General features: G+C 39.5%; 2 protein-coding genes across 2 annotated transcripts; one reads left to right on the plus strand and one right to left on the minus strand.

Annotated features, from left to right (window-relative positions):
• Positions 1–6,180: 6,180 nt before the first annotated feature.
• LOC104453685 (cell number regulator 2) lies at positions 6,181–7,474 on the minus strand. The gene is made up of 4 exons (XM_010068292.3): positions 7,327–7,474; positions 7,156–7,227; positions 6,645–6,857; positions 6,181–6,535 (listed from the first exon to the last, which is right to left on the minus strand). Exons 1-4 carry the CDS (start codon positions 7,406–7,408, stop codon positions 6,462–6,464), a joined length of 441 nt encoding a protein of 146 aa, XP_010066594.2. The 5' UTR covers positions 7,409–7,474; the 3' UTR covers positions 6,181–6,461.
• A 14,028-nt stretch (positions 7,475–21,502) lies between these two features.
• Positions 21,503–22,487, plus strand: LOC104453686 (21 kDa protein). Its single transcript, XM_010068294.3, is given in 2 exon segments — positions 21,503–22,011; positions 22,013–22,487. Coding segments are annotated over 2 exon segments (639 nt in total). The 5' UTR covers positions 21,503–21,585; the 3' UTR covers positions 22,226–22,487.
• Positions 22,488–22,598: the final 111 nt, after the last annotated feature.

Consider the following 22,598-nt stretch of genomic DNA (forward strand, 5'->3'; position numbering starts at 1 on the left):
CGCATTAAAAAAATAAAATCAGGGTCGGCGACACTACCTGGGAATGTCGCATTTGCATGATCATGGCGGGTTGTTCACGTGTCTCGGGGTTCGGGGCGTGACAACCCCGTTCATGGCGGGTTGTTCACGTGTTTCCTGCTGTCCTATCCCGTATGATGTGACTTGCGGTATCCTTAAACGGGGTTGTCACGCCCCGAACCCCGAGACACGTGAACAACCCGCCATGGTCATGCAAATGTGACATTCCTGTAGTGTCGCCGACCCCGATTTTATTTTTTTAATGCGCAAGCGAGCGTACTAAGAAACCCCTTACAAAAGCATACGGGATAGGACAGCAGGAAACATCAACTTAAAATCAAACAACATTCATTTATATATCATCAACAAACCAGGGCTTACATACATCAACCGGATCCAGGGCCTATGCACCAAAAATGGGTCAGAATCTATGTGCATCAAAAGAGGGTTAGCTTACACAACACGAATCAGTCCGCCCAAAAAGGAAAATGCACAATCCTAGGACTATTGGTCGTCCCCATTCGTCGACCCTACATCCTCGGATCGCCACCAGAGGCCGCGAAGCGTTGATCACTCGACCATCGTGATGATCTCGCTACACCTTTCTCCCAAAATGGCGCCATCACCGCCAAAGGAATGTCCATGCTCAAGAGGGCCAATCCTAACACCGTCCGCTCCGGTACGAAACCAAGCCCTAAAAAAGTAAGGTACTCTATTATCCACGTTCACCTCGACCCAAATGGTGGTCCTCACCAACTGATAGACCTGGGGCTCCTGGGTCGGAGTACCTCGCCGTCCGGTCAATCTCCGTCGGCAGCCACTCATCTCCGGGGTCTCGCCATCTACGGTCCCGTAATATTTTTCCCCAAACCGGGATGAGACTTTGTCTCAGCAAGTTCACCCTCCTAAACCCCTATTAGAAAGTAAATACGCCCAAAGCAGCTTAGCCACAACATCAAGAAGACTTACCTCGTCTTAGCCCTCATCTGCAAGTTAGCACGGTTTATATAATCCAACCACGTGTAATTCTAATAACTCAACAATGAATATACAATCACATCATCATCACAGCTCAATCAGGGGATCGTCTCAGCGATCAATCGACTCGGTCGATTACATGTCATTCTAGTGAATCAATTACTACTTCCACTCGACCCTATAGGAAGACTTAATAACCAGTGTCAATCACGGCCTCACTCGGCACGACCTTTAATTAGGTGGTCCGTCACGGCCTCACTGGGCACGACCTCTCATAGGTGGTCCATCCCGGCCTCACTAGGCACGACCTCTCATAGGTGGTCCATCACGACCTCACTAGGCACGACCTCTAATAGGTGGTCAATCACGGCCCCATTAGGCACGACCTCTCTAGGTGGTTCATCGCGCCTTATTAAGCACGACCTCTCATAGGTGGTCCATCCCGGCCTCACTAGGCACGACCTCCAATCGGTGGTTAATCACGGCCTCGCTAGGCACGACCTCTAATAGGTGGTTAATCACGGCCAATCTCCCATCAATTCCCACATTTAGGGTTTTCTAAAGAATCCCTATTTATCACAATCACACTCCAATTGCCACATTCAATCATCAAATTCAAATTATAAATACACAGCGGCGATCAGCACGAAATTCTAAGAATTTAGGGTCCCAAAATAATTTTTCGGAATTTATTAAATAATTAAATTTATTCCGAAAATTAATATAATAATAATATCCATATTTTTCACGATACACGCTCAATTTATAATATCCAATCATCAATTTCAAAATCCGACAACGCAGCGGCGCTCGGCACGAAATTCTTAGCAACTGGGTCAAAATAAATTTTTCGAGTTTTTTTTTTTTCAAATAATATTTTTAATGACTTTCGGAATAAGATATATTATTAAATAATCCAACAATTTCGAAGCATTTATTTAAATCATAAATAAACTCCTTTAAGTCACATCGAGGTTTATTTTAAAAATAAACATACTTAACCATTAAACTAAACACACTTTACCTTAATCAATCACCTTAATATAATCCACAACTAATTAAGCCAATCTATCCACATAATCTCAATCAACTTAAGCTAAACATACTTAGGGCATCATTATCTCGCTAATCGCGGATTAGTGAGGTAAACTCACCGGAATCGCTTTCCGACGGGTCTCCGGCGAAGAGCACGACGACGCCGACGACAAACCTACACGGATCAAGACCAAATGAGCACTAAAAGGGGACCAAACCGAGCTTAAAAGGAGCTGGTTCTTGCTGGTTTTTCCAGCAACTAACCGAGCTTGGAAGGGGACGGAACGGTGGCTGAACGGGCGGAGGAAGACCGGCGGAGGCGGCTAGGACTCGGGACGGAAGCTCATGGCGGCGACGGGCGGGCGACGAACGGCGACCAGCAGCTCGAGCGAGGAGACGACGGCGACGGAGACGCGACGAACTCGCACCCGGGGCCTCACACGCGGACGAGCGGCGAACGGCGACGGCGGCGGCGGAGACGCGACGAAGGGCGGACGGAGCTCGGCGGTTCCGCTGGTTTTTCTCACGCACACTTCTCTCCCTCTCCTCCAAATTCGAATTCCCCTTCCCAAGGTGCTAGAGGTTGAAGATGAAGTGGATGGGACATCCCCACTTTTGGTGAGCCAATCGGCCATGGATACTTGTCAAGCTCTCCTTAATTTTGGCCCACCATGACATCACCTGCTGACGTCACTCTCCACTAACTCAAATCTTCACAACATCTTTCAATAGGTCCAATTCATTTTCCGCTGGGGTCCAAGTTCTTGCACATTTAATTATTTCAATTTCCATCAATTCTCTTCCAATTGAGTCCAAATCAAAGTCCATAAATTAATCCAATGATCCTACTAAGGTATGTGACATGACCGACTTCCAACTTCTAAGTTCAATCCCAATTTTTACGGTTGAATTCAATCCGGTGCAATTTCGGCAAATGGAATCGGTTAAGTTCGGGCCGATAGGCAAAAATTTCGATTTTCTAAAGAATATGTAGAAGCGAATCAAGTCATGTCGATTTTAGCTCAATCATGCTTAGACAGAGTCGAATTCGGATTGCTCTCGCTCAAAATATCTCTCTTGCATAGAGCCTGTGTGCATATGATTTATTAGAAGTTACCACTCCTAACACCACCTCTATTGATTATTTTCCATATAAATGGATCTTAGAAATACCAATTAGATTCAACCCATAAATGGGAAAAAGTATCTCCCTTGAATTCCTCAAGACCGTGATTCCTTATGATTGGCTTTTGGAGACATGTATTTTTCGCTCATCTCCTGTGTAAAGAAGGGTTAGTCGTGCATGAGGGGCGTTCCTTTTATGTTAACGTCGTACCTCCCTCATGTAGTCTTTGTACTCCTGTAGTTTTCGGAAAGTTGTCCAAAAATCTTAAATTTACTACATTTTTGCTAATCCAGTCCCTAGTCTTTAACTTTGTCAATTAAATTTTAAACAATTTCTCATTTTGTTAATTGAGTCAATCCGTCTAATTTTGACTAGAAATTACTAACATTGATGACTGCCATTCTACGTAATGCAATCAACGACGACAACGTGGATAATTTTTAATATTATTTTAACTTTTTTGAAATTTTCTTTTCCTTTCTTTTATTTTTCCTTCCCTTCTTCCTCTTGTGCAAGTGAGGTTGGTCTTGTCATGGCTAGGTGGGCAAGGTTGGCCATTGCTAGGCGGGTGAGGTCAACCTCGCCGGCTAGAAGAGGAAGAAGGGAAGAAAGAAAAGAATAAATAAATAAAAATTTTGAGAAATATTAAAACATTATTAAAAATTATTTATGTTAGTACAAGCTGTGCTACAATTTCTGGTCAAAATTGGTTAAATGGACTTAATTGGCAATACACGAAAATGTTTAAGACTCAATTAACAAAATTAAAAGGTTTATGACTAAATTGGTAAAAATACAATAATATAGGTGATGCATTCATGAATGTAGAAATGTATCGGGCCATTGTGCATGTGAATGTGTAAGAGGTCATGTCGTTTTCACCTTTGACACCATGGCGATGGTCTGCAAATGTCGAATCCTTTTCTAGTGAAGGGATCCCTCAAGGTGAACAGGGATGGTTCATTCACGGAGCGCTTCCCATGAAGACTGATCTGATCCCTTCACCGAATGAACTAAACTTAAATTACTAGACTCCAGCACTATTCTCTGGCCTCTTCTATCATCCAGGAACTCTAGGGTTTCAAGCAGCGCTTTTGCCTCCAATCGAGTGTACTTTCACCGATCTGGCGAAACCATCGACCAAACGACCGTGACATCTCTGCATAGGACTGAGTCCAGATCAACGCTACTGGGTTTCGTTCACATTTCCTTGGCCCATAAGAGGCAAACCGAGTCGTGGACTGGTTGGCAAAGGCTCAACGCAATAAGTTCTTAATCCAGGATTGACTTGCCAATCCTCTAATCCACTTTAGAACTTATTATGTTCTGAGCTTCTATTTCGCTGTTGCATACTTCAAGTTAGCAATGAAATCTTATTTTGAACCAAAAAAGGAAAAATGTCGAATCGGGCGAAAATGGAATAGTTCTCTCTGAATGGTGTTGTCCAGCCCGTGCTTTACAGATGTTCTGAAGATCAGTAATTTTATACTGATTCTGGTCCATTATCTTTGGATCCAATAGATGAGAGTGCTCATTTGTTTATGTTTGTGATCCGAAACACTAGGTTTAGCTTCACTAGGTTTAGGTTTAGTGCCTATCCGCTGGCCATCTCATCTTTAACCTCTTTAAAGCCACGGAAGTTACAAAGAGATGTTACAAAAAATCACTAGGTGGTTACATCAACGGGTATATTGACTCTACTACTTTGACAGCATCTTCGATTCCACTATCTTAACAGTTGCTTTATTTCACTGCATTGACAGTAACATCCGAAATTGTCAATTCCACTTTTTGTTGATTCAACAAGTCGTCAATTATTCAAATTATTAATAATTTATTAATAAATGACCAAATTCTGCTCTCAGTCTACCACATGTTGATAATAATCAAAAGTTAGTTATTTTTTTGTGCGAACACTAGATTTAGGTTTAGTGCCTATCATCCGGCCATCTCATCTGAAGTTTTTTTCCCCTCATGGCATATCCATTGATTAAACTATGAGGAATGAAGCCTTGATCCCAAAGATATGGAAGAATATCTTCCTGAATTTATCAAGACCATATATTTATTTATACCATGATTGGCGATTGGAAACGTATATCTTCCGCGCATTTCTTCACAGCTCAATCTCGGTGCTCGCAGCCTTGCTCACTGAGAAATCTATTCTACACGAATGAGATGAAGAGGAAGAGCAGGCAATGGATGAAGTGGGTTTGAGCTGTGGTGGTGATCATACTGCTCGTGGGCCTTGTTTCCTTGTTGCCATCTTGCAAGTCTTAGTTGTTTAGATTCTCAAAAGTGATTAGCCAAATTCGTGAAATATGGATTGTGGTGATGATCACACGGCTAGTTCCATGGACTCACGTGGGATTCGCACCGGATTAGCGATCCAGTTCCTAGATAGGTCTAGAAACTAGTGGACGGTTCTTATTTCTCAATTTATAGAACCAGCCCTTCATGGGCAATTCTCGATTCTAAGGTGGGAACTGATTCACTCTAAAATAGATCACCTTTACTTTGTGCATGCATTAACGAATCAAGAATTTGAGGTATGGAGGTAGGACACAAATTTTTCATTTAAATAACATATAAAGAATATATTTCGTCCTAAAAGGGGTGGAGGCTACCACGAGCCTCCTAGGTCCACACCAATACCAATGTGCGCATGACCTATATGTATCTAAATTTTAAATCATTACATCCAAGTTCCATGTGAGTGGGGAAACTCTTAAGAGCTTAAAAGCCAACGCCCATTTGCCTTTAACTCCCAGATGTCTCGATTGATAATTCTTTTGTAGATTTGACCCATTTGCACTCGATCCAATTGACGGATGAGAGCAAGGAGTCATTTGTGGGTGTAGAAGGTTCAAGGCTGGGTAAGAAGTTGCGATAAATAAATAGAGAAATTGATCCTAAATGTTATGTAGTTCTGGTACGATTTATGTTTGGTGAGGAGAGAGACCATGACAAGTCCACTAAAATTCCCTTGACACAAGGAAGGAACAAGCAGAAAGAATAACACATTGGACAATGCTATCAAAAGATTCATAAGTTGACAACTCAATACTCACTCGAAAGGTCTTACGGTACAAACTTAATCAAACTCCTAGCACATACTGCGCCAACCACATGAAAATGACAATAAAATTAGGAGCTGAGCTCCGACTTTACTAATCACACAGAATAAGAATAACACATGACATATGTTATTCCGAGAAACAAGTTCACTTGCATGATCAAATAGAGTAAAGAGAACTACATTCTTAGTCGATATAAGATGTAGGCCTTAATCAGCCACAGGACTCTAGCGCTTCATGTCGCCTTCCACCTTTGGAGGCATTGCCACTTCTCCATGTTTGTTGGCGTTTCCTTCCCATCCTACACGCCAATCCAAACATTTTTAGTCAATACTTAATCAACCCTTAAAAAGACTATTATGTACACTACTAGCCAGCACGAAGATGTTGGAAAGAAATAGGGTTCTCACCCTTCTCCATGTTGAATCCGCGGTTCTTGAGCTCTCGGTACTCTTGACAAAGCGCGCAGCGCATGCAGAAGCAGTGGACTAAGCAGTCATGGCAAGGATCTTGCTTCAACCCGAGTTCTCGTCTGAGTCTGGTTCGGTAGGAGAATGAATAGAGCCATGCCCACCGATCCAGGAGGCAGATCAGCGCAAAGATTGCGCAATTCGAGACGCAAGCTGCAATACAAGCTCGGACAAGTAAGTGAAAAATATATGATTAGCCTTTGAGAACTCTAATTAGCTGGCTCTGCTTGCTATGTGAACTGGCTTGAATTCTTCATATGCTGGCTTGATTTATGACCCGTTATTATTACTTTTCGTCCCGAACGTTCACTATTAGACAAAACTCAGCCTATATTAATGACTTATTCGAAAAAACCATGTACTGGAAGTATAATCCGAATGCAAAACAACAATAATATGGAGCGATTCTCTAACATATTTGCGGACGCGGATGCAGAAATTATATACTCACATGTTGCCCCTTTGTCCACAATCTCTGATATCCGTCCGAACGTGACGCATGGGCACCAGAAGGTGAGGCAGCCTGCGAGCAACATGGAATGGAATTGCATGGGTATATTCCTTAATAACTGGAAGAGAAAAGGGAAAGAAGAAGCTGGCAATATGAACAGATATCTGTTACAGCTTTTGATGTCGTCGAAGCAGCCACAGAGGCCAGTGCTCCAACGGTGTTCTTCCACATCGTAGGGTCTGGTTGAGCTCATGCTGCTGGGCTCGGGGAGAAGGAAACGAAGGGAGAAGAAGAACAGAGACACGAAAGCTAGTTGCACTCTAGATGAAGCGTGAATGACAATGGGACGGACGTGATTTTAAAGACCATTGAGGATGCGGTCCCTACCGTGAAAATTTGTCCGTGTGAGTATTTCGAGAGAGTTCTTTGCAAGATGTCGTGAGAAATCATTCCTGGATTTGCTTTACGTGTAATTAAGGATCAGGAAATACGATTGAACTACTATAAATTTTGTACTCTCTTTTGACATCATCTATCTTTGTGGAGTAGGTATCAATATTTGACCCATATCACGTAAATCTCTTATGTTGAGTACTATGGTAATATCTTCTTCTCATATTTGTCTTGAATTGCAAGATTTTTTAGCTTCCACATCATTTTCGTTGCACATAATTTGAGTGTCATAGCTCATTCCGTAGGAAGAAAATGCCAATTCTAAGAAATTTTGGCTATAATTTGGTTGAAAGCTTGATCTTGAGAAGTTTATAACTTTTTGATCATCTAATTTAGTTATCAATGTGTGCCTTCTTACGTGAGGGTAATTATGATAGATTTTGCTAGCATAATAGTTTTCTTAATACCATGATAATAACATTATGTTGTGAGCCACAAACATGTTGTAGACCACTTTTAAGGAGTGGATCCCACAATAATTTTTTATTTTTTATTTTTTATTTTTTTATTTTGTGGTCCAAAACATGTTATTCTTATAATAAATTAAAAACAATTACATAAGCATTTCTCTTTAGTAATAGCGTGACCCTCAACACATGGAAGATGTGCCCGCAATTATGAACTTCCCTAGAATGATTATATAATAATATTGTACATGGGCAACTTCAAATTTTGACATTCTAACGGCATCCAAATTACACAATGCGAGTCACGATTTGAATTCATCATGCGCTGACTTGATTTGTGACCTGATATTATTACAACCGGTCTCGAATGTTCACTCATTAGACAAAATTTGACCTGTATCAAGGACTTACTCGAAAAATGACAACGAAAAGCAATGCACACTGTCAAGTATAGTCCACGTGCAACATAATAATAATATGGAGCGATGTTAAGACATATTAGCTGGTGTATACAGATTTATATACTCCCACGATGTCCTTTTGTCCATAATCTCTGTTATCTATTGAGATGCACATGCGAGTTGTGTTAAAGAAATCCTACATTAGAGAATTGATAAGGTGTGGGGTAGTAATATGTCCTTAACTCTTTGGCTTGAGTTTTTGATACAGAGTTGCGTGGATTTACTTTAAGAAAAAAGGAAGCTAAGAATATAAACAAGTCTTATATTACAGCTTCGGGTGTTGGCGAAGCAATCACGGTGACCAGAACCCAAGGGTGTCCCTTCAACATCATAGGGTTTCGTCAAGCTCATGCTGGTGGGTTGCGGGTGGTGAAGAGAAATGCCAGAGTTTCTGATATCAGCTTGACTTAGGGGATTGTTATGTTGATCTCGCACGCATTTGGTTGCACGATAATGCTGCATATGTAAGCGAAGGAACCAGATCTAAATCGTAGCTCGATGAACTATGAAAACCACGATGATCTGGTGTATTGCGAATTAGATCAATTGTGAACAAGAAAACAACCTATTCCAAGGGCATGATTGTGTTGGAAATTTGTGTGGTCCAATAGCTTGAGCTAGCAAATGGAATGCTTACAAGTTTGATGCCCTTTTTCTACTTGTTGGTTTCTCTCTTTCTTGTACGGTCAGAGTCACTTTTTCTACTTGTCGGTTTCTCTTTTTCTTGAATGGTCAGTCACTTCGATGTCTCTCTCTCTCTCTCTCTCGCACGCATTCCTAATGGGGGAAAATGGACCACTTTGAGCCTGTTTATCTTGAAGGGATGTGAAATATGGAATATAATTGCCACTATCGTCTTCCGATTGCCATATGATCTTCTCGCGGAAACCTTCAGCAACGTCGGACGAATTACTCGAATGACAATTAAATGGAGGTATATATATGCATGTGCATATACACAATCAGCCAATAACAATAACTTATCTATTCAAATCTTACCAATTGCATGCATAATACTCTAATTAGAGCCACATGCACAAGTCAAAATAATCGGACTAAATTAGATTATAAAGCTTGCAAAGTGTTTAATTGACCTTCACAAACTCAAGTCTTAGTGCCCATGCCCTTAAATTTTCAAAAAAATAATGTGCAGTTCTATTGTTAATAAAGCCATGTCTCCGGTTTTTCAGCCCACTTTGGGTAGGTTTTAATGGACATCCTGAAATATAGTCAGGGTTTTTATTCTATGCATCATTGATGGATATCTTGATTTCCTCAGCGGTCTTATCATACGCCAACAAATAGACGATAATCTCTAGATATATGCAATCATATGTACCTAGCAAATCTTGATCACCCGCAAGAGCATTGTCTATGCGACAATTGATGCTTTGAGTAACAGTATATACGTACCAAGAAAATCCAATTAGTAATAATGATAACTGACTATCTTAATAATTCGGGTAGTTTAGTCTAATTCATTGCGAATGAACTTCCTTTACTGATGTTCTAATCCTCCCATCTGGATGCAAAACTCACTCTCCACAACTTAATTTTTTTTGTCTTAAAATAAAAATTACCCTTGAAACCTAACACCATTAGGAGAACTTAGACAAAAATTACAGATATTGAAGGGTGAAATATGTAGGTTTAGAAATCAGAGAGTGTTATGGCATCATTTTTGACAATAATATATTGTAAATGGATGGAGCATAGCCATATATGTTTTCAAAACAAGTCAAATGATTCCACATTATTTTATCTATGGTGCATAAAATCATTAGAAGTAGAGCTTCGCTTTACAATACTAAACCCAAGCTTTGTATTGGCTATTATGTGGAGACTTTTTATCTCCATCTCCTCACATTATTAGTCTTATGTATAATTATTGGGTTACCCCTAAACTTTTGTACTTCATCTAATAACAAGTACTTACATTTTACATCAAAAATAAAAATAAAATAAAAAAGAAATTAGAGGGTGCAAAGTGCAATCAAGAGAATATGAGAATATTTTTTACAGAATTTTCCTTCTTTTAATTAATGAAAACATGAATAAATGTTCTCAAGCTTATTAAGAGGCAAGATTTGACTTAATTTATCTTTTGCCTCCAAGCAAGAAAATTACCTAATCAATCTCGAACTTATTGTATGAATGTCAATTCAGTTTTAAACTTTTCAATTTTACCAATTTAATCATAAATCTTTACACAAAATTCTAATATAATCATTTCAATCTCTTTTTGCTAGAAATCGCCAGTGTAGTTGTCCAATTATCATCAATCATCTTACATAATATACTTTCACCTCAGTAATTTCCAATAAAAAAATCTCCTGAAGTGGCTTTCTTTTAAACGTAATGTGAATAACGAATATGGATCTTACCTAAAATAAAAATGAAAGAATCTTTCGACATTTTGTTCATGAGAAACTATACTTTCAGCAAGCTAATGAATCGCCATAAATGCCGACGCTATTGGTGGTGTCTGTGACATCTCCATCTCCATGATAACCTGTCCGCCACTCAAGTGTCCCCGGAAGATGACTACTGTCGCTCTGTGCTCATTTTGGTTATTCATGTTGTTTTGCATCTAGAAATGTTTCGATATAAGCTAGAATATGCATCCCTGCTATTACCTAAAAATTTTCAACGAAATAGTTGCATAGTTTAGCAAATATATGAGACCATTTGGGAGTTTATAAAGTCTTGTCAAATTTAACTGTCTTTTTTTCAAAAGAAAAGTATAATTATTGCTCAAAAGGATACATGAAAATTATATAGATCTCATGCCAAAGCAAATTGAAACAAACAAAACTCAGAATATTGCAAAACAAAGCCAATTCCGGAAAATAAGAAAGGTCAATAGAGTATCGAAGGGCCAAGCTACTCATTCCACAAGAATAAAAACAAAATAATCAGCAACAAATCAATGGATCGCGTATCTTTATCAATGATGAGCATGCATTGAAAATTTCTTTTCCAATAACTATGACATTGTCAGTTAGCAGTGCGTCCTTAAGTTCAGCCTCCTATGCACTATCATCATAATAAGACAATCAAAAAAGGTTGAACAAAAATAGATTTAACCTTTGGAAGAGCAAATTTTCGTGGTTCAGTGAGACGCTAGAACTCATGTGATTATCATTTAAGTTGGAGGTAGAGAACTTATACATGAACAAAGCAATAAATTCCAAACCTAAAAATAGATTTGGAGAGTTCAAACTCATTGATTTAGAACTAGACTAGGAGAATGATAGCTCCTGAATCTAAATCAGGATAGAAAGAAAAAAAGAAAAAATAAATAAAACACGAAAAATAAACAAGAGAGGGAAGGGAGGGTGAGGCTATCTCAAACCCTCCTCCCATGGCTACAGGTCGAAAAAGATGATGGAGAAAGAAGAAAGAGTAAAAGACTTTTTGGTTCCTTAAAGTGCTCAAACAGAGCCGAATTCCTATTGCTCTCACTCGAAACATTTCTCCTCTTGCTTAGTGTCATGTTCTTATGATGTATTAAAAGTTTTCACTCTTAACAACACCTCTACGATTATGTATAGCATAGAGGGATCTTTGAAATGGGGAAGGCCTCTCTATTGACGTGTGTCGTCTTGTGCCACATGCAATCAGTAAAGTGGTTCATCCCATGAATGGGAAAATATCTCCCTTAAATTCCTCAAGACCATGATTTGGTTGACTTTTCGAGACATGTATTTCATTCATCTCCACTATGTTAAATAAAAGGTGTGTCGTGAATGAGACGTGGTCCTTTTATGCTAGCGTGGTACCTCCCTGTGTAGTCTTGTACTCTTGGTATCCTAGGTGATGCATGCACGAACTCTCCTTCCCTTGAAAAAGAGAGTGACCGGAATTTCTTTGTTTCATTTCATGGTCCGCACGTGTCGAATAGTTTCTTGGGCGAATGTTGAGTAGTTCCCTCTGAATGATGTTGTCCAGCTCGTGCTTTACTGATGTGCTGAATAGCAAGAGTTTTATACTGATTCTGGTTCACTATCTTCGGATCCGAATAGATGACAGTGCTCATTCGTTCATCTTTATGATTCGAAACACTAGGTTTAGGTTTAGTGCCTATCATCCAATCATCTCAACTTTTGTAAAGCCACAATTGACGGTTATCGATAGAGGTTATAAAGGGACAAAGAGTTACATTAACTCCACTACCTTAACGGTTTTCTTGACTCCACTATCCCGATGGTCATTTTAATCCACTATGTTGACGGTTATATTCGAGATTGTCAACTCCACTTTTTGTTGATTCCTTCAAATTATCGATTTATCAAGTCGGCAATTCCTCAATTATAAATTCTATTCATAAATGGCCAGACTCTACTCTCATCTACTAGTCTATCACATGTTGATAATAACTAAATTTTGGTTATTTTTCGTGCAAACACTAAATTTAGGCTCAGTGCCTATCTTCTAGCCATCTCATCTTAACTTTTTTTCCCCTCATCGCATATCCAATGATTAACACTGTGACTATACGTGTGTGGATGGAATTTGGCGATTGGAAACGTGGCCACCTTATCTTAACTTTTTCCCCACTTATGGCATATCCAACGATGACAACTGTGACTGTGTGTGTGTGTGGAATTTGGCGGAATTTGGCGATTGGAAACATACAACTTCCACTCATCTCCTCTACAAGTTCTGTGCATGAGTAAGTGGTCCTCTCTCACGTTCACCTCGTACTTCCTACGTAATTTTGTACTTTTGCGAAGTAGAATCCGTGGCTCCCGTAGGTACATGCATGCACGTAGTTACAAATGATAGTGGGGAGCCACATCCTTTCATCTGCAACTTTTCCATCGTGCGACGGCGACATGCACTTGCAAAGATCTCTTTCTGAGTGAATCCCCTTGTGATGTGTAGAAAAAGCGACCAATCCATGAGAGAGTTCATCAGTTCCTCAAAAGTAGCGGCGATCTCTCTGAATTCTGTTCACACAGCGAAATTACTAGACTGTTCTAACAACCAATTGAGCGCTGTCTACGTTCGCTTTCCCACTACGATGAGAAGCTTAATAAATTGCAGTTTCGGAAAATGTCGCATTTTGGTAAAAGAAAAGCAAATTACAGATCAAATGAAAATCCCGGCGGTAGAAGCTCCCATTGTGACAGGCGTCGGTAAGACATTGCGTGATGGTTAACTTCAACGACAAAATTACAACTCTTGTTTCTAAAATTTGTGCCTGGCAACAAAATTTTGCCCACTGTATCGAACCATCGGTAACAAGATTTAAGGCGTGATTGGATTGACTTTTATCTTTTACCATTTTTTTTAATTGAAATCTTGTGGTGCCTGCAATTTAATTTTGCTTCATCCGAAACATTTAAAGCTCTTATAACATATGAATGTGGACATGTAAATTTACATCTATTTTCTCATAATATTTGGACAATATTTTAACCTTAAGGTGTAGTCATTTTGACGAATTGTCCCAATTAGGAAAGACATCATCTCCTGGGACCGGATTATGGTTTTGTCCCTGATCATTCGAAGGATCATGTTTTCTTCCATCTTTATTGGAAAAGACTTCTTTTGATGAGATTCTTGGTTGCAATTATATCACGTATTCGCGCGCGCGCGCCCACACACACACATAATATTTAGTAAGTGTTTGCACCAAAAATTGGTTAGGTCGTCAATTTGGATTAGCATGCGAGCCACTGTTTATGACCACAAGAATTATTATCGAAATTAATGCACATTGATGACCATTGCTGACCAGTTATTGTTGAACAATGACAAATGGTTAACAATAGTCGACAAAGGTATCAAACAATAAGGTCACTAGATTATCGATTAAAGTCTAAGAAGAAAATTGAACACATAAAGGGCATCAAAATATAGTTACAAGATTGAACCCACTAGAGAATAGAGTTATGGAGGTCGTGGAGCAACTAACACTCGATTTTAAAGGAACAACCATTTGAAGACAAAATCATGGCATTCTGAGAATATGGACACAAAAATTTAAGAGAAGAGGAAACATGACTACAGCCACAGGAGAATTGCTCAAAAACAGTTAAGACACAATTACTATAAATACCATCGTCGGTCTACTCAAAAGCCTACTGCACACAAACCAAGAAATCTACAATCTTCCAATTATCTTTACTCTCCCCTATTGTACTTTCAATTTCCTAACTCGCATTTTCTATTAAATTCCGGTGTATAACTTTATCTTAGGTGCCACATCATTGATAAATTCCGGCATAACTTTTTTGTGTTCTCAAGTTTTGTTGTTGATTAAATTTCAGCTTAGTTTGTTTATGTTCGGTTTCGTTGAAGTGGCTGTATTTTCCAAGCTTTGTCATCGATTAAATTCTTGCACAATTTATGTCCGCACAATTCTATTTGAAGTGAAGTTACCGTTATTTTTTATCCAAATGTGATATTTCCTATTCCGAATCACCATCAATTTTGGAAAAACAGTAAGTTTGCATGCAGATAATGATCCATAACTTGCAATTCACCAATCATAATCAAGATTGAAAGAAAGGAACTTCATGTTTGCCCTCACAAGGAACTTCATTGTGTGGCTTTTCCTAAGTAAATAGGAATTGCATTCTGGGATTCTTTTGATTAGAATGTAGTTTTCCTCGTAAGAGACGATGGATTTCATCACGTAAAGGTCCAGAGCACAAGAAATTAATATATGAGCCTATTATACGAAGTGTATTAAATAGGAAGTATAGAAAACAGCGGATCATTTATGGAATCTATACTAGTCCTGTTTTAATGTTATAGTTTAGATTCATTTTGGTGTATCTACCTATGTCCTTCAAATATATATCTTCCTATAGTGTAAAGACAAACTCCTTTTGTGTAAATTACACACGACGCGTCCGCTGAATTTGGCATATATGATTAAGACAAGCAATGTAAAGATTATGAGCGAGTCTTTAAACAAAGAGTGTGGTGGGCAATATTCAATAAAAGGCGATCATATCATTTAATATACCAGTTTTCAAAAATTGTTGCTAGTATATCTTTCTATAAATATATAATATATATATATTTATATATATATATATATATATATATATTTAATATCATCAGACGCTTTCGTAATACAAAATTACAAATTTTCGGAAACTCGAATGATGCCTTTTGGTCAGATCAAGCATATAAATGACGTTATAGTCGCATGTTACATATTCGGGCTTGGTTTCTCATTTTCCTAGGTTGAAATCTATACGGGCCTAACTCTCAAGTTAAGCAGGGCAGGCCTTTTGGGCTGCCATTGATATAGGTTGTAAGAGAGGATCAAGAGTAAGCGATTCATTGCAAGAAAAATAGCTCTGAAATTTATTACTAAATGGATTAATGATTGAAATTCATCGGGATACTAAAGAGAGTAAGGGTGTCTTTAATTTGCAAAAAATGAATGATTTGAAAAATATTTAAAAAAAAATTAATGCTCGCATCATTTAAAATAATTAGTTAATGGAAAATGTTTCATTATCAACAACAATTTACGTCTAAGAAATTTTGTGAATAATGAAATTATTTTTCATTTGTTCAATTTTGTAAGCAATATAAGCTAACATTTTAAGGAAATTTTTTTTTAATAACTGCATTTTTCAGGAAACAAACGAAACCTAAGGATGGAAAACCTTCCTATTTTTATGTAATTGCTAAAAGACAGCGAATGAAGCAAAGCATGATTCTATTACAGTTGAAGAGATTGTAAGAAAAATGGGGGGACTTGTTTTCCTAAGCTCTCAATTACCTAGTTCTAATTAACGCCCATGTTCTAAGCTCTCTTTGGGCTTCCGTTACATCAAAGCATGTGCATGCAAAGAAGAAAAAGGCCTTTACTTCAAGGTGATGATTTGTCCATTTCTGTGGGTCTCTTGAAGAAAATAAGGTGTCTAATCTTCTTTCCCTTCAAATACGTTGAGAAACCTCACTTCACTTGAAGAACTTCACCTTCAATTACGCTCCCACGTCCAATCAAAATCAAGAGCTCCTTCCTTCTAGCACATGTCCCACGGCTATAAAATGTCCTCGTCGCTTCGTCGTGCACTTGGACCCCCTCCGCTTACGTTCCCTTTGGATAAGGTTACACGTACACCCATAGGCTGACGGGGGCGAGGCCGCAAAATTAGTGAACGGAAGACGGCGTGATTTTAGATGGAAGGTCTGCTGAGTCCAAACCGAACCTTTCGATCATTCGACCAATCTCTCAGCGGTTGGATCCTCAGCCTTTTTGTCTTTGCTTTTCGATGTGTCTGGGCCAGCGTCTTTCTTTAAAGATAAACCCTTTCTCTTTAGGTATGAAAGCATGAATAATGGCCTCTTTGACCACCAACTGACATTACTTCCCAGTAAGCAAATTAGATAGCCAAAGAAAGAGGACCGATTTCCCTCATTCACGGAGTAAAATTAGCCAGCTTTTTTCTTGACAATGATGTGTCGAGGCCCGAACGACCACGTCTGTGTGGAGAAACAATGGACAGCTTTTCGAGGTATCATCATTCCCCACTAATATTTTACTTCGTTTCTTTGCTAATTCATAATTATTGGATAAGTTAATCGAAAACCTTGAACTTTTTTCTCGTGAGAACATCAGTGGACAATCTTTTTCCTCCTAGCCTATACTTCAAACTTGTACTTATAACCCAAAAGCACTTTTCGTCAAACTTCCATCCATAATGGTCGTGAAAAATCCGAATTGACAGCAATATTCACGGACAAAATCATACACAAACAAATCTGACATAGCACTGAACATGTGCTGCCGCATCGACCAAGAGCGTAATCACATCAGATTTTTAATGGCCATGCAAATTATCGGGTCGAATACCAAATGATTATATGGCCGGTATGAGGAGTTTTGAGTATGAGTGAAACGGAAGAAAATTCGAAGCATTGATGTCAAACAGGGAAAAGTTGAGGATTTTTAGCGGGATCACAGTCCATTGTTGCTCAAATAGTTTCCTCTAGGGTCTAGAAGAGATAATGATCAAAGGAGACAAACAAAATTTGGGGTAGTGTTCCTAATCGACACTTTCTTCCTTATCTCCAGATGAAGATGATGATGTTAGCATGTCCATCACATATATTCAAAGGTTAAAGTCAAAGGTTAGGATCATTTCGTGGAGTCAATTACGGCGATGCGTCCGTTAAATCCGTTTGAGGATACGTCAGAAGGGCCCAAGTAAAACGAGAATCCAACAGCCTCGAAATTCACCCCAGAAATATTATAACATAAGGAGAGCAAAACCCTAATGAAAGGGAACAAGCGGACAGGATCATGTCTCTTCATCTCCTTCACGTTCGTTGCCTTACCTTTTCTTTCCTTTTTGGCAATTTAATCGTTTTTCTAGTTGCCCAACTTCAATCATGTGTTCTTAGATCGAGAATCCACTAACATTGTCTTGTCTCGACCTCATTAAGTGACTATTTCTGGCGTTTAATAATTATACTTATACTTAATGCGTCACGGGATGAATACAACAACAAATAATAAATTAAAACCCAATTTTAGATAACATAATTTAATTTCTTTCTATCTTTGCTTCTTTTCTCTTCTTTTTTTTTTTTTTTTTTTGGGGGAGGGGGATAAGCCTAGAGATGCAAAGTCATGGATATTCGATTCTAGCATATATTTTGGCCAAAAAGAATAGATCTTGTTTCGAGGTAATAAAGACAAAATGTCAACTTTTTAGTTTTCTACAGTCAATCTCGATCCGGAGCTTCACTTATTTGCTGTTCATGCAATGTCAAGCTAGGGTTTCCATTTGCGCTTTACATGTCAAAGGACGATTTCTTCCTGTCGCCCAGGTATAAGTCAACTCGTTGACAAATTGGACAAAGCCGAAATCAATGCACGAGCCTGGATTAGTTTCCGGTTGGTTATCAGTAGTGTACCGAACGAATATAATGTATCTTAGGGAAAACTTTTAAGTTGGAATATTGAAATTTGTGCACGAAATCCACTTTTTAAGTCCTAGGGGACTATGACTAGTTAAAAATAGCTTAATCAAGTTCCTACTTGTTAACCCCCGTCGTTTAATTTGCTGGAGAAATTGAAATAATGTTGAAAGCACCTTCCTTCTTCATTTAAATCCATATGCATGTGCATATCGATTTGCTGCACTTTCATGTTTATTTATCATCTTTTTTGTTTTCTCGAGACTCATAGATGAAATTCACAAAAGTATATAAAGTATAGAAACGGAAGTCGTTGGGTTCAGGGTTTTGATCATTGAGCTTGATTCGAGACTATAAGACTTGATTTAACCCAAATCGATTAATTAAGTTAGGTTCTTAGATAGTGTGATGTCACCTATCATATATTAAATGAAGATATACACATATATTACATAACTGATTGAAGAAATTTGAGGATCGGATTGGCATTTTTGGTGATAATGTTGTAAGAACTCCTTCGATTTGGTTACGAACTTAAAAGAATGATGTTATAAATGATCCTAAACAAAAAGTTAGAAAGATTCGGACTTTTAAATGGGTGAGAATTGAGAAAGCCCCTTTTATTTGTGTTTGAGAAAATCCACCGGCTGGTGGGGATGAGATAAAATATTTAAGTAAAATTTTTGTGAATAATGAAAATAATTTTTCTTAAGTAATTATTACAAGCAATATAAATGATTAATTTGAGGAAAATATTTTACAAATCATTCATTTTTCATCAAGAGTAACTTTATGTGACATGTCTATCACTCTAGTAATGGAACCCTATCAAATGCAAAGGAAATAATCTCCTCATCCATCGATCTATATTATGTAAATGTAGACTATGAAATTAATGTTTGCACAAAAATAAGTCCGAATTACCTTGAAAACTAGACTAACCTCTCAACAATAGACGAACATGAAATGATGAATTATTTATTACTCTATAAGGGAACATTTTATAGGCTTCCTTTTATAATTTCTATTTTAACGGTCTTCCGCCCTTAGGGTGTACCGAATTTCAATATGAATAGTAATGTTCTTGGCAATAGTCTTAAAAAATGAAGAATTCATTAAATAATGCGACAAGCTAAGTATCTAAACGAGTATGCCATATTCGAATACCTAATACTAATATGCCACGACACTTGCTAACTCAGATTTCATGAACCGTACTTAATACCTCGAACATTTTCTCTTCCTAACAATTTCGTTAGACCGTGACATGGTAAGGCACAACATCTAGGGCAAGTAGAACCAAACTATAACCAGAAGTGTATTTATTAAGGTTCAAGACACCCAAAAGTCGCGTATGATTATGGAAAGGCTATCATGCTCAAAAAGTAAACATATAAAAGTGGCACGCTCGTAGCAATTGGCGATAGTGGGATTCCGCCCGAACAAGCTTTCTTCTCCATACTAACCGCCCTCGCTTGAGGATCGTGGTCGGCAAAACCGGAAAGCATGGCCACGATACTCCCCCCTTACCCACCCACCACTAATCGAGTGGAGGGAGTGCGAAATCATCACGCTCTCGGACCTCGTCATTCCACACGCCGCTTCATTTTTGGAATTATTAGGTGTTCTTGAGGTACTTATAATTATTAAGATCCACGCGGGAGAAACCTTATATATTGGTATAATGTAAAACAATTAAAATATCATAATTAGCACGTAATGAATTGGCTTAAGTTTTTTAATGAATGTGAGTCCAATTGGATATGTCAACGGGCTTAAACTTGGGCTTTCTTTTAGCGATCTTCCCAGGTAAAATGTATCAAGCTTCTACTTCTACTTCGTGCTCCCCATAAATGATATTAGAGCCAATGGTAGATTGATGGGCTTATAGTCTGTTCCGATGTTTAGTGAATATCTCAATGAATGAATCTAGTTATCAACCCACTTTCCAAGTAAGTAGGCACTGTGGCATAGTAACGTGGTTCAATGGTAGACTCCAGAAGATTCAAGTTAAAATATCAAACTTTGGGATGAAGTCCTTGATGGAGATTCAAGTTGAGATATATATAGGGAGATTGTTAGGTCGGAGTGTAATTTCCACGGAAGTGGGCGTTGTGGCATAACAACGCGGGCCCAACGGCAAACTTTGGGATGAAGTTGGGCGTTGATGGAAAATCAAGTTTACATGTCATGATGTAGAAATATACTTGGATTAAGGAAGGCAAGACCTAATCCTAAATTCACATATGGTTGGTTATTTTTTGAATGATGAATATGTATCTTAGCATCCAAGAAATTTGTTCCACTCTACTCAACCCTGTATACGCGCTTGGCGAAAGAGAAATTAGGTGGTTTAAACCACGAAATGCTCAGATTCAATCATCGATACCATCTTTCTAGAGAAAAAAAAAACGAAGTTTGTAAATGCAAAGTCTCTTGGACCATCTAGTTCCTTGGAATTGACTTGGTCGAAAAATGGAAACGTGAGAATTGGGTGCCCGACACAGATCATACGGGCGAGTGCTCTCACTGTCGAGGGAAGGGTCAATGGTTCCGGTGCGCAGTCGACGCAGCATTAGGCCAGCCGAAAATTAAGGCACAAGAAAATGGCACTAATTCTAAATTATCAATTTTTTCTCAATCGTTAATGCATGTGCATCAGATAAGGAATAACGGACGAGATATATCGCAATATTTATGAGTGCACATTAGCAGGTTATACAATTTGTTCCCCTGGTCATTAGCAAATGTATCGAAATCATATAAATCCATAACTTGATCTGGGTAAACTAAATTCAAAAGTCGTGATAATTAAAACCGCTCAAAAGTATGGCGCACATCGACAAAGACAAGGAAATGATGGAAGAACTTACTTTGAGCTATAATTACTTTCATACCCGATTGGAGAAAATTTCCTCAATCTTCCGTTTGATTGATGGATTGCAATTTGAGGACATAACCCAAATGTAAACTTAACTAGATTTTAGTGGGATTAAGCCTTGGAAACACGGCCCTTCTTGTCAAATACGCAACCATAAAGGGGATGGCAATTTCGTTATAAGGCTCATATGCGAGGTCTATCTGTCATCGCGCCACCAAACGGAGAACCTTATAAACCTTCACGAGCTCAATCGCCCCACCGCACTTCGCTCCAAAAGAAGAAGGCCGAAAATTCCCAACAAAAATCCAAGACCAACACCCGCCCAACCATGCAATCCCAACCGTCCCTCCGCCTCCTCCTCCTCCTCCTCCTCCTCGCGACGGTCTTCCTCCTCCTCCTACAGCCAGCCCCGGCCGCCGGATCCCCCGCCCCCGCCCCCGCCGACGGCTCGGACTTCATCCGCGCCAGCTGCAACGTCACCCTGTACCCGGACGTCTGCTACGCCACCCTCGCCCGCTACGCCCCCTCCGTGGGGAGCGACCCCGCCCGCCTCGCCCACGCCGCCATCGCCGTGAGCCTCGTGAAGGCCCAGCGCGCGGCCGAGTACGTGTCCAACCTCTCCCGGGAGGCCGACTACGGGGCCGACCGGCGGGCGGCGGCAGCGCTGCACGACTGCTTGGAGAACTTCGGGGACGCCGCCGACGAGATGCGGGGCTCCCTGAAGCAGATGCGGCAGCTCGGGGCCGCGGGGAGCGGGGGAGCAGTCGTTCCGGTTCCAGATGAGCAACGTGCAGACGTGGATGAGCGCCGCCCTGACGGACGAGGACACGTGCACGGACGGGTTCCAGGACGTGGCCGACGGCCCGGTGAAGGCCGGGGTGAGCCGCCGGGCCGGGGCGGTGAAGAAGGTGACGAGCAACGCCTTGGCCCTGGTCAACAGCTACGTGAACCAGCACGCTGGACCTTGATGCCTCGGACATGGAGAAAGAGCTGTGTGAAACTGAGTCTTTTTTTCTTTTTCTTTTTCTTTTCTCTTTCTCTTTCTCTGTCCTTCTTCTTTTAGGGTTTGAAAAAGAAGGAGCTACTCTTTGTAAAGGACTGAGAGAATTAGGTTGAAGTGGTTAGCTAGTGTTGCACGTATTTCCCACCAAAAGAATATGTAATCCGATACTGACGGAGATTTGTACTTTATAACTTGAGTGAGATAGTTCATTTTGTAAATTCTTGGCATGAGCTCGGTTTGTGCTGTTTTTTTTTTTTTTTTTTTTTTTTTAGGGGTCTCAACGGTTCGGGTGTCCGGGATTTTCGATTGCCCGGTTAATCCTAATTGGATCCGGCAGT

The sequence above is a fragment of the Eucalyptus grandis genome, chromosome 7 (genome assembly GCF_016545825.1).
Source record: "Eucalyptus grandis isolate ANBG69807.140 chromosome 7, ASM1654582v1, whole genome shotgun sequence".
Lineage (NCBI taxonomy): Eukaryota > Viridiplantae > Streptophyta > Magnoliopsida > Myrtales > Myrtaceae > Eucalyptus > Eucalyptus grandis.

Bases quoted from the DNA above. Each gene is read 5' to 3' on its own strand.
- LOC104453685 (XM_010068292.3), bottom strand. From the start codon at position 7,408: ATGAGCTCAACCAGACCCTACGATGTGGAAGAACACCGTTGGAGCACT. The intron at 7,228-7,326 runs GTAACAGATATC...TGTTGCTCGCAG, and splicing joins CTTCGACGACATCAAAAGCT to GCTGCCTCACCTTCTGGTGC. The intron at 6,536-6,644 runs GTGAGAACCCTA...ATTGGCGTGTAG, and splicing joins CGGATTCAACATGGAGAAGG to GATGGGAAGGAAACGCCAAC.